The sequence below is a fragment of the Sinocyclocheilus rhinocerous genome, unplaced genomic scaffold (assembly GCF_001515625.1).
Source record: "Sinocyclocheilus rhinocerous isolate Xijiao unplaced genomic scaffold, SAMN03320098_v1.1 scaffold1069, whole genome shotgun sequence".
Taxonomy (NCBI): Eukaryota; Metazoa; Chordata; class Actinopteri; order Cypriniformes; family Cyprinidae; genus Sinocyclocheilus; species Sinocyclocheilus rhinocerous.
This window is the reverse complement of record NW_015635541.1, coordinates 1,126,108-1,137,976: the sequence shown is the minus strand read 5'-3', so window position 1 is coordinate 1,137,976 and position 11,869 is coordinate 1,126,108. Positions and strand designations below refer to the sequence as shown.

The following is an 11,869-nucleotide window of genomic DNA, read 5'->3' as shown; positions in this document are numbered from 1 at the left end:
TTTTTTACCTCATTGGGACATTTGTAAACAGAAAATCATAATCGTTTAACACTATTAATTCCAATTATTAGTATCTGGTTCACAAATATACATTTTCTCCAGTTTCGTTTTAACGAATTTAACGAAAACAATCCTCACAACGACGCAAACACGACTCTTGACTGGTCACTCCTGCCCAAAAATAACAAAAATAACAGGCGTCACGTGACCACGTTGTCTGTGCGCTGCTTTAAAAGTGGTCTCAATAATAATTTCTAGCTATACAACGACACTGATCAATTGTAATTAAAAAATAAAGTTAACATACACACTCAAGAGGTCACGTAAAATAATTATCATTTTCATAATCGAAGAAAAGCCCCGCCCAGCCATGTTACAATTTTGTTCTATTTCTTTAGGCCGTGCATGTATGTATTTCTGTAGCCTACCTGCACCGATAATAACCGCGTCATATTGAGGTTTGAGGGCAGTGCTGCTGTGGCTGCCGCGCCGTGTCGCTGATATAACCCCTCTGTGCCATAAACCTGCCCTGACAGCCGCAGCCATGACGAGTCCTGACAGCCCTCTGTGCCATAAATGCCATAAACCTGCCCTGACAGCCGCAGCCATGACGAGTCCTGACAGCCCTCAACCCCAATCCACAGCTTCATGCAAAAAAAAAAATTTGGGGGGGGGGGTTCTTCCAGGAACCTGGGGTCCTCACAGGAATGCTAGGGGGTCAATGGAAAGGTTTAGAGAAACAACATGTAAAAATGTAAAAATAAATAAATGATACATTAAACTATTAAACTAACTCGAATAAATATTTAAAAAAGGATTCAAATAATAAATCAATAGTAAAAACAAACAGTACAGTAATATATTGAGTACAAAAAAGACATAATAATGTAAAGTAATAGAAACTCTTTTTTTCCAAATAATATTTTACACATATGTATAATATTAATCTGTAACAGTATAAATTGGCTATATATACTAGATGACGCTATAATGTAGCTTAGGTGAAAGTCATTAGAATTAGAACAAAACATGCCATATTTTGGACATTATTTATGTCTTTTGAACCAGAACTGGCGTTTACATTCACAGCAGCCAGGACAATCTTTGGTATGACACCACTAATGTAAAACTACTTTAAAATAGACATACCCATAATATTTTTTAAGCAAAATCAAACTTTTCTTTGCACTGATTCTGCCGGAAAGCATTTCTTTTGTTGGTTTTATTGCTGTTTTCCAGTGACTCGGTTCAGTCAGTATTCATCAGCCTAAAACAATGTGCAGAATAGAGAGAGGGCAGTGCTGCTGTGGCTGCCGCGCCGTGTCGCTGATATAACCCCTCTGTGCCATAAACCTGCCCTGACAGCCGCAGCCATGACGAGTCCTGACAGCCCTCAACCCCAAAGCTCAAACTCCACAGCTTCGCCCCTTCTACACAGTAAACTGGCCTGGGGGGAAAACTCCAAGTACAAGGTAGCCTACTTTTCTCTCCTTGGAACACTCCTCCTCTTTTTCAAATCTGTAACTGTCAAAGCACCTCATTACTGATTTTCTGGAGTTCAGTGATCCAACTACAGACTGTCAACACACTCTCAACAGGTAAATGATTTCATTCTTAAATTTAAATACAAATTTAACTTTAAAATTGTAACTGGTTTCCAAACAAACATGTTCTTATCTCTTTTTTTAGTTTTTGGTCACATATACTGTAAGTGTGTGCAGCTCTGCTAAGCTGTGCATAAACATAATTGTTTTTACATAAACACACTGTAACTCTAAACTCAATTGTGTATTTCAGATGTATCACATCCCACAACCTTAATCACACCAAAATGATGGACTTAAAGGCATCATATTGATTGGATTGTGATTGTTTCACTGAAACTTGGTCTTCATCACATCTATTTTTTGTTCTTATTTTGTGTTTCATTTATTTATTCATGTTCAATGTCAATTGTCATTTATTAATGTATTCAGCTAATAACTGTTGTTAAGAGCACTGACAATTTTTCATGTCAATAAAAACATACTTAATTCACACAACATGCTGCTGCTGTGGTTATTGTTGTTGTTGTTTTACTGTAAAACCCTAACCAAGGCTACACTCTAAGATGCCTCATTACTGATTTTCTGGAGCTCAGCCATCCAACTACACAGACTGTCAGCACACTCTCAACAGGTAAATCATTTGTTTCTTAAAATGTCTATAAATTATAACTTTCAAATGCTAATTGGTTTCCTATGTCTTTTCTCTTTTTAGTTTAAGAAAACATGTAAGTGTGGCCAGCTCTATTCAGTTAAGGATACTCTGCTATTCTTAACTAAGTAAGTAACAAAGATACTGAATTTATGGTCCATTTTGTTAGATATTTTTTATTACTAGGGTTTATGCATAAATATACCCAGCTATCCCATGACTTTATATTACTTTTTCCTTTTAACATTGTGAAGTGCTCACATACTACTTTTGGCCTTCATAAACAATTGTTTTCACATAAACAAATGAAAGGAGACAAACTGTATATCTAAACTCAATTGTGCATTTCAGATGCTGTCATATCATAAACAAATGTGAGAGACAAACTGTATATCTAAACTCAATTGTGCTTTTCAGATGCTGTCACATCCTACAACCTCATCATCTGCGGAGAGAAACTGCCATTCAATCACACCAAAATACAGATAATGATTAACTTAACGGCATATGCCCATAGAGGATTGTGAAGATATATGACTGGAGCTTGGTCTACAATACACTATTGTATGTTCTATTTTGTTTTACTTCTTTAAGCATTTATTTATGTTCAATGTCCATTGTCATTCATTAATGTATTCTGCTAATAACTGTTGTCAGAACACTGTCATTTTTGCTACAATTTCACGTTATTAAAAAAAAAAAAAGTATATTGACACGTTGTTGTTGTTGATTTTATGTAAAACCCTAATAGACACGGCAGATAGAGGGGTAAAAAAAACAATATTAATAAATAATATATACAAATAATACTAATATTAATGATACTAACATACTAATATTAATGAAAAACTATCATTAAAAATGTTATTTATAACAACATTAAGGTCTTATATGGCATTTTTAAAGCATGGTTCTATATGGAACCCTATAAAAAGGTTCTATTTAGCTCTAAAAAGGGTTCTGCTATTGTTACAAGCCGAAGAACCCTTTTCTGGTACTGTTTAGAACCATTTTTCTTAAGAGTGTGGTATTGAGGCAAGAGTAGCTATAGAGAAGCGACTGAAGAAAGCTCAGTTAGAATCATTGTAATATCAACAATCTCTTTGTAAAGCTTTATACATGGTTAACTGTCTGTTGTTCTGCGTGTCTATTCAAAGTCACAGAACATCTTGAGAACATTTTCAGTGTTAGACCAAGGTCCAAAGTTAAGTAGAAAGCTTGATGGTCAAAGGGTTCTTTAAATAAACCAAGTTTTTACAATAACCTATAAGACATTAACCTTGTTTTATAATCTTTACTTGAAAGTAGGATAGCCAGATAAAGGCCTCAATATAAACACTTAACAGAGTGAGTGTTCCACTTCTTTAAAAGTGTGCAGTGAAAGCACATATCAAGACAAAGGTTATTTAAAAGAACTTTGACTATTAATACCCTGGCACAAGGAAAAATCACAAGACAGAGGCAAATGATCTCACATCAGAGCCACAGTAGCTCCATTGTATTGAGCTGCTTCTTAAAGCGGCTACTGAGACCAGTGTGTAAACTGATTATGAATAAGATAAACAGATATCACCTGTTCGGGGCATGCCTGTGATCTTAGAGTTTGTAAACATGTGATCAACAAAATAAAACTGTGGACAAAATAAGTACAAGTTATTTACTGTATCTTCATTTCTGTATCCTACTACAGTGTGAGCTGTCTAGAAAGAAAGAAAGAAAGAAAGAACAAAGCCACATTTTATTCCAGTAGGTGGCGGCAAAGGGTTGTCATAATACCGCGGAAGCACTCATTCTATATCAGCCTCAAAAGTTAATTAATAGCTAAGAATTTAGATCATTTATTATTACAGGTAGGCTTGATCATCTGAGCCTTGTTATGTATTAGTACTTTAATTCATGTATGATTTATTAATGTTTAATTTGTTCACATTAGCTGAAATGAACACTACAGCATTTAGTCATTCAACATTTATTATATGTTTATTATCTTGTTATTTTCAGCATTTACCAACCAATACAGCCGCACAGTGACCTAGCACAAACAATCATATTTTTATAAGATTACCAAAGATTAATAAATGCTGTAAAAATATTGTTTATTGTTAGTTCATGTTGAATGCATTAACTTAATGTTAACAAAAGAACGCATATGGTGTTGAGATTTACCATTTCTGTATCAGCCTTTTACATCAATTAATATCTTGTTAACATGAATCATTGACTATTTAAAATGGGGACGTCATAGTTAATTCAAAGCCTTTTGAAAATTGTCTCTTTCCATTAAAGTTGCTTCAAAGCCTTGCCGTACTTAAGAAATGTTCTCTTCAGCTAAGAGAAATCATCTTGACTGAAGAGCCCGTCTGAAGAGATCATAAGTGGTTCTCTCTCTATGCTAAATATGATAAGAGATGATGCATCAACGTCATGCTGATGGGACTGCAGACAGCTTTTAGAGACACATTTGAAAAACAGGAGGTTTGTGGCTTTGTGCATTTCACTCAAGTAACCGAAGATAACCAAAGCTTAGGCCTTAAATGAATTAGAAACTCAATTTGAGTCTATATGATGTGTAATTGCCGTGACGCAGTATACTATATCCTTTAACTTCTATTTGTTTTGCTTATGCTGTGAAAATCAACTCCTATTGATTCAGGTTCTCAGAAGGAAAAGAAATAAAGTAGCCTGCTATTAGACAATCTAGTGTTTCCCGACACCTCTCAGAGCATGTCGTCAGGGAATTATGGTCAAGAATGAGATACTCTACAGGCACGCCAGCTTGGCTTTCCTTGAAGGAACACATCTGGACAACACACAGTCAACGTTAATTTGATCAAGGCCAGGGAATTTTCTTCTTGTAAGCGAAAATTAACACTTCATTCCCTTTGTCGGCAGAAATTCTACACCGTGGGCTTGCGGCCAAAATGAAATTACCTGAAAATGGTCTTGCTTTAAAGTATAATTAGCTCATTGTTGAGCAGCCTAATTAATTTTCTTCCAGAGAGATGATTTTAAACTTTGGTTTAAGATAATGATAGTGTTGTTGATGTTTGCTTAGTCTCTGAAGACTATGATTTTTGTTATTTTTCAGGCCTACACAACATTTTGATCATGAGAGTGGTGCAAGAAACTAGCATACAAAATCTCACTATAAAAATTGCAGGCCTAACAATAGCTAGTATATTGAAATTGTGTAATTACAATGGAACAGCATAAAAGCTACATGAAATTTGCTGATATATGTAGAAAATTAAAAATAAAATATTTGCTGGTTTGCTGGCCTGAGTTGATTTAAGCTGGTCACATCAGACCGGCCTGATGAGGGTAAGTGACCAGTTAGGACAAGCAAATCATCTTAGGCTCGTTTCTGTTGATATTAGGATTTGACCTTCAATCCTAAAGCAAACACTGTTTAATGCATCCATATACCTCAGTTTTAATTTATAACCTCTTGTTTTTGATGTTGGGTGCAGCTCATGTGAGACAAATCTTTTCATTCTACCAGTCTGAACAAAGAATTGAATCAGTCCGAGCAGTTATAAAGAAACCGATGAAGTACCAATTAGTGATGTAAAAGTAAAAAAAACTTGATTGCATCACAGTTTTATTCATTTGCTTATGCATTTAATATTTTATTAAAACATGCAAAAACCTTTTCAGTCAAAAGATGTTAATTAATTTTGGTGTTGTTTACTATAAATGCAAATTACATTTAGGGACTAACTGACTTTTAGGAAATGAATCAGGGCTGCAATACAATAAACACCCTTTAAATAATAATAATAATAATAAATTAATAGAAAACTTAGGCTATACAACAATGTTACACAAAGCACGTTTTTTTTAATTGCAGAACAAGAACATTTTCATATAGGCTACAGACTAGGATTTAACACAGTATTACTGTTACAATAATAGTAACATCGAACATCGATTATTATTATTATTATTATTATTATTATTATTATTATTTAACCAAAATAGCCGACATTGAGAATTTCTTAAATTAGATGAAACATTTGCAAGTAGGCTATTCTATACATTCTATTATAACATATTATGATATTAGGTTCATTGTTTGCCCATTTTTGGCCATGTAGGCTATATGGTACTTTCCGTACATAATTAACAAATTAACCATGTTTTTGTTCCATAGCCTTCTTTCCATCCTCCACAGCAATTTCACCTCCAATACTTAAAACTGAATATTCCTTTTTTTTTATTCCTTTCATTTTTTTAATCATGCCCCACACCTCCTCTACTGGTGTATTCTTACCTATTTCATTACAGTATGACTTCCAATACTCTATTTTGGCTTTTCTTACATCTGCTTGTGCTTTTTTATAGTCTGAGAGTCACCTTTTCAGATTTAAGCTTTCTAATGACCTTATTTGTCTCGTGAATAGACTGGACTGTAGCATACTTTATATTTGATGCTAAACTGCATACATCAAACATAATGTCTGGTCTGGTTTGTTTTGCAACCCACAGTATTTGTCCTATTTTTGACCTAAGCTGCTCTTTTTCAGTCTCATTAAGAGAGGCATCCCTCTGCACTGCACGTGCTACTTGCAGTCGAATAGGCTGTAGGTTTTCAATGTAACTATGCTGATGTACATGAACTACACCATTAATAGTAACAAAATCCATTCCCACATAGCAGAAATTTTCATGTTCCTCACGTCCAACATGTAATACAGACTTTAGTGTAGGTATCACATCTGTTGAGAAGTTTTGTGAGCCTGCCCAAAGAAAATCATCAACATGACATGCGAGTACTCCAGTAACCTTACACTGTTCATCCAACCAATAGAATACTGCTGGATCTACTTTAGACATTTTATTTCTATTCCCTTCTCTAGTCATAAACAATCTCCTAGCACCAACTATTTGCCCTCCGTTTACATTGTTTTTAAGCTCTTCCATAGACACATCTAATGGCACTCCAGTTATAACTCCACTTACCCACTGCCTCTGTCCTCCAATTTTACTACTCACCACTTCCTTCTTACATATTACTTTGATTCCAATCACTTTCCTCTTTTGTTCTTCATTGTTACAAACTATCATCAAATCTCCGTTTTGTAACACTCTTGCATGCTTAATCTCTCCAACTACTTTCCTCAAATCTTTAGTTAATGCAATTGGACTTACCTTTTGTATTCCACCTTCTGCTTTAAATTTCAAAATTACCTTTAACTCATCCAGATTTCCATTCCTTATCTCCTGTTCATTTCCACTCTCCTCCGAACTTCTTACCTCTCTTTCCTGATGTTTTTTCTTTCTTTTCTTTGTACCCACATCCTCCTTCCTATCTCTACTACCCTCTTCTTCTTCTGTCCTTCCTGACTCCATTTGGTCATCCTCCTTATCTGTTTCATCGATACTATCTAGTGTCTCTGGTCCATTTCCATTACGATGACTTCTATATTTTGTCATTATTGATTTCGCTGCGTTTGCCGCCATCCGACAAACTTCCGCGTTTGAAAAGCGGAACCGGAACCAGAATCGTGCTAAGTTGCTGCTCAGTTGCGTAGAATTTAGCGTTATGCTATGTTATGTCACTGTATCCCATAAATAACGACTGCGCGCGTTCTGATTTGAATGACATCGGCTTCCTCCAATCAAAGCGCAGGACACAGCGAAAGGGCGTTTCCGTTTCCCTTCGCGGCCTGTTCTGTCGGTCATCGCCTTGCTACGCAGTTCTAGCCGAACGGGACGCGTCCTCTCTCCGGTGCTCAGGTGGGAGAGGCCCGAGCTGAACGCATGATTTTAAAGGACTGGGTGCTGCAAATGGAAGCGGGTGGTTTTGTGCGCAGGCGGCCGATGACGGCGGACACATCGGGCGGCGATGCCGCGGTGGCCGGAGCTTCCGCGGGCGAGGAAATACACTGGCTCGGCGGTAGGTTCTGGGGTGTTTCCGAGAGTCTCATCGGCACTTTGACACCTCGGATAGCAGGCGAAACGGAGCTTTATGTTGGTCATTTCTATGGCTCCCAGGAGGCCAATGATTTGTCGGAACCGGACTATGAGGGTTTGCCCCAGGGCGCCTCCACCAGCACGCACATGTTGGCAGGGGCAGTGGCAGGAATCATGGAGCATTGCCTGATGTTCCCTATTGATTGTGTGAAGGTAAATAAACGCAATTGCAAAACATCAAGAGTTTTATAAAGAATTCACGTAGAGTTAATGTGACCAGCAGGCCCTTGAAAGATCCGACAAGCTGGCAAGGTCGAGTTAGTTTCCCTGTGTGATTTCCAGACTATTTATTATAGTCTTCATGCTTTGCAGACAATATAGTTTCCCTCTGCTCCTTTCGCGGATTTTAGTTGTCTACATATAGAATTAACTATTGCACTTCATATTCATTGCTGTTATTAATGTTAAGAATCATTTTTAGTCATGTAATCTTTCCTAGTGTTTAATTCTGTCTGGACTGATCTAACGTTAGTAGTATCTAACTAAAGTCCCAAGCATGTAATTCCACCAGCAACTGATTGCCTCGTTTTTTGTTTGTGGATTGTGATATGATAGTATCCTGTGGTTTTGTGTGATTGTAGTACCTGTGTGTCTGCGATGCGTCATTTTTATGAAACATGAACATGAGATAGGAAGGTCACCCGTGGCTTCCTCGCTCCTAAACCACGTGACCTTGTTGACGCGTCTTTGGGATACTGCGCATGCGCATTGAGTCTGTAGTTCAAATGCAGTCTACTGAGAATGAAGTTTTGTTTTTTTATGTCGAAGGTTACCATAGAGGCAGTACACTACCTGAAAGTGTATCATGTTTTTTGACATGCACCCATAGCACGTCTGTGATATGCTACTAGTTGTGTAACTAGACAGATCCTCAGACTGCATTCTTATCCCAATTGTTTCCCTAAACAGGACACCTCACTTCATGTGTCATTGAAGCTGTTTAGCATTAGAAGTGTTTGCTGGATGTGCTGATTAAGATGCCATTGGCAAACTGTAAGGAAGTATTACTTTGAGTGTTCAGCTGCTCTTGTCAGGATGAAGTGAAGGGTTCTTTAGAGACAAAGACACTTGTTTTATGTCTTTCGCAGCTGTTCCCTCTCAAATGGGCCAGTCCAGACTGTTATCAAAGAAAACACTGATCTCTTTTGTGCATTTTAAGTTAACAGTTTTTTTATAACTCTTTAAATACATGCTATAAAAATCAGTACTAGCCTGTATGTAGGGCTGTTTCTCAACTTTTCGTATTCTTAGAATGCCACACATTTGACAAAAATGTAACATTTGATTTGCTTCTGCACTGATTTCAATCCACCTCTTCATTTGCCTGTCAGAGACCTCAGTTTTTAATGTATCAAATCAAGTTCAGCCCACATTTATTCTTGTTGAATGTCTTGTTTGATTTTGGAAATATGTTAGTGGTAAAGCTGGTTGGAAGTACTTATTTGTTGACTTTAAGATTTTTGTAATCTGTCTCTTTGCGAAATATGGAAATTCCATGCTGAGGTTGATTCACAGCAGTATGAGTGATGAGGAAAGGTGAAGCTAACAGTAGATTCTGTTTACACTTAAGTCAAAGGTCAAGTTAAAATCTCTGAGCAACACAGTGTGGCACACTGCACGTTGCCCCTGTTTAGAGAAGAGAATCAGAAAGAAGGGTAGAAGCAACTACAGCATCTGTACAGTCCATAATTTATTTATTTGTATAGGGTCAGTAAAAAACTTGATTTCAGTCCTTCAAAAAATAAAATAAATAAATAAAAACAATGCATTGTAATGTACATACAGTATAGATTATAGCACAGACTAAGTTGCATCTTTGATGCAAAAACATGAAATATAATTAAAATTAAAAGTGCAGATGTAATTGGTAAATTACTAAAATGAGTACAATTCTGCTTTGGTTTAAACCAACCCTTCACCATTATTATAAAACAGGGTAAATCTTGTTCATTTTACTTCATTTTGTAACATATTCCAAAGTTGAGAAACCTCTACAGAGGAAAGGTTTTTTTGTTTTGTTTTGTTTTTCTGGTAAAAACCTGTCTATTGATAAATTCAGATATCACCTTTGGGGCTTTATTATATAACCACGTCAAAGATCTAAAACACTTAAACACTAGATTTCCATATTATGAAAAAAGTTTAAACTTAAAAAACATGCTTTTTGAAGGTATAGCAATGATGTCATTGATTTTTTTTATTATCCATAATTGTTAATGTGACATTATATAACGTGACATTATATGATTAATTGTGGGTTCTTTTGTTTGGGTCTAAACTGTGGCACAGTTGCTGCATGTATAAAAAGTTTATTATCAGTTGTGAATTGTGAATCTAAATTAAAAAAAATAGGGGAGCTGCTTTTATGTCTTCCTTACGTCATAGTTCCCTTCATTCATTCATTCATTCTATAAAAATATAACATTTAATTCTAAACATTTTTATCCAGTAATCACTAATGACTAAAAAAAAAAAAAAAGAAATTGATTGGTCAAAAAGAATGGGAACTCTTTGTACTCGAAGTGTTTGTTTTGTTCAGGCCCCAGCACATTTTGCTCTCATAGCTCTTGTACATTGTTTTCTTGGTAGTAAATGTACTACAGGTTCACTGTAAAAAGTCAAAAGTTGAGAAAACTTAAAAGTTTAAGGCAACCAGCTTCAGCAGATTTTTGAGTTTTCCTTAACTTGTTGTTTTCAGTTTATACAACAGAAAGTTGAGAAAACTCAAAAATCTGCTGAAGCTGGTTGCCTTAAACTTTTAAGTTTTCTTAACTTTTGATTTTTTTTTATAGTGTTCGAAGTACGATTTTTGTTAACGATGCATACCTTAATCTCAGTAGGCTGTAGGGCTGGGTATCGAGTTCGATACTTTTTAGGCACCGACCGAATTGCCTCGATACCATCGAGTATCGAAAAACGTCTCGTCGTTCGGTACCAAATTTCGATACCTAAGGGGTTAATCTCATCAGCGTCAGTGAGCCAATAAAGGCCCGGGTTTACTTCACTTTCCACGTTCCGTTCCGTCTCGCGCTCAGCCATGTCCAGCCATGTCCGCACAGCTTTCAAAGTATACTCAACCGCGGATGAGTGCAGACGGACGAGCTCAACACAGGCGCAGTTTGACTTGCGCTCTGTCTCAACTTTCACCTCGCGCATGTGCTGTTGTACGCGGACCGTCCGCGCGGTCTCAAAAAATTGCCTGCACACGGACGGGGTGCACGGCTGTCCGCGAGCCCTCCTGATGACGAAAATGACGTAATGTGGACGCGGACGGCCGAAGTATACTTTGGCCTTAAGCCTGCAGCACTAGCCGGTGTGTTCGACTAGAAGAGGTGCGGCGCAGATCGATCAGTGTTTGACATCCGCGAGAGCGATTTGAAAGCGCACGGAGCGTCAGTGAGCCAATAAAGGCCCGGGTATACTTCACTTTCCGCGTTCCGTTCCGTTCCGTCTCGCGCTCAGCCATGTCCGCACAGCTTTCAAAGTATACTCAACCGCGGATGAGTGCAGACGGACGAGCTCAACACAGGCGCAGTTTGAAGTATACTTTGGCCTTAAGCCTGTAGCACTAGCCGGTGTATTCGACTAGAAGAGGTGCGGCGCAGATCGATCAGTGTTTGACATCCACGAGAGCGATTCGAAAGCGCACGGAGCAGTCTGCTCTCTTTAGCTCTCGTGGTACTGTAATACACCGATC

At 37.2% G+C, this 11,869-nt stretch overlaps 2 protein-coding genes across 4 annotated transcripts in view; one reads left to right on the top strand and one right to left on the bottom strand.

The window, feature by feature from the left end:
- Positions 1 to 1,468, bottom strand: part of LOC107747264 (pyridine nucleotide-disulfide oxidoreductase domain-containing protein 2-like) — a 14,887-nt gene extending 13,419 nt beyond the window's left edge. Inside the window, exons 1-2 of one of the 3 annotated variants that reach the window (XM_016561718.1) lie at positions 588 to 621; positions 509 to 524 (exon numbers count right to left, since the gene is read on the bottom strand). In XM_016561718.1, coding sequence (XP_016417204.1) covers positions 509 to 524; positions 588 to 609 — 38 coding nt within the window. In that variant the 5' untranslated portion in view covers positions 610 to 621. Of the gene's footprint in view, positions 1 to 428; positions 559 to 587; positions 622 to 1,331 lie in introns of those variants that run through there. The other 2 variants (XM_016561717.1, XM_016561721.1) reach the window with 2 other exon arrangements.
- Positions 1,469 to 7,787: 6,319 nt separating this feature from the next.
- The window catches only part of LOC107747263 (mitoferrin-2), a 14,439-nt gene continuing 10,357 nt past the window's right edge, over positions 7,788 to 11,869 (top strand). The window contains exon 1 of the mRNA XM_016561716.1: positions 7,788 to 8,325. Coding sequence (XP_016417202.1) covers positions 7,960 to 8,325 — 366 coding nt within the window. The 5' untranslated portion in view covers positions 7,788 to 7,959. The remainder of the gene's footprint in view (positions 8,326 to 11,869) is intronic.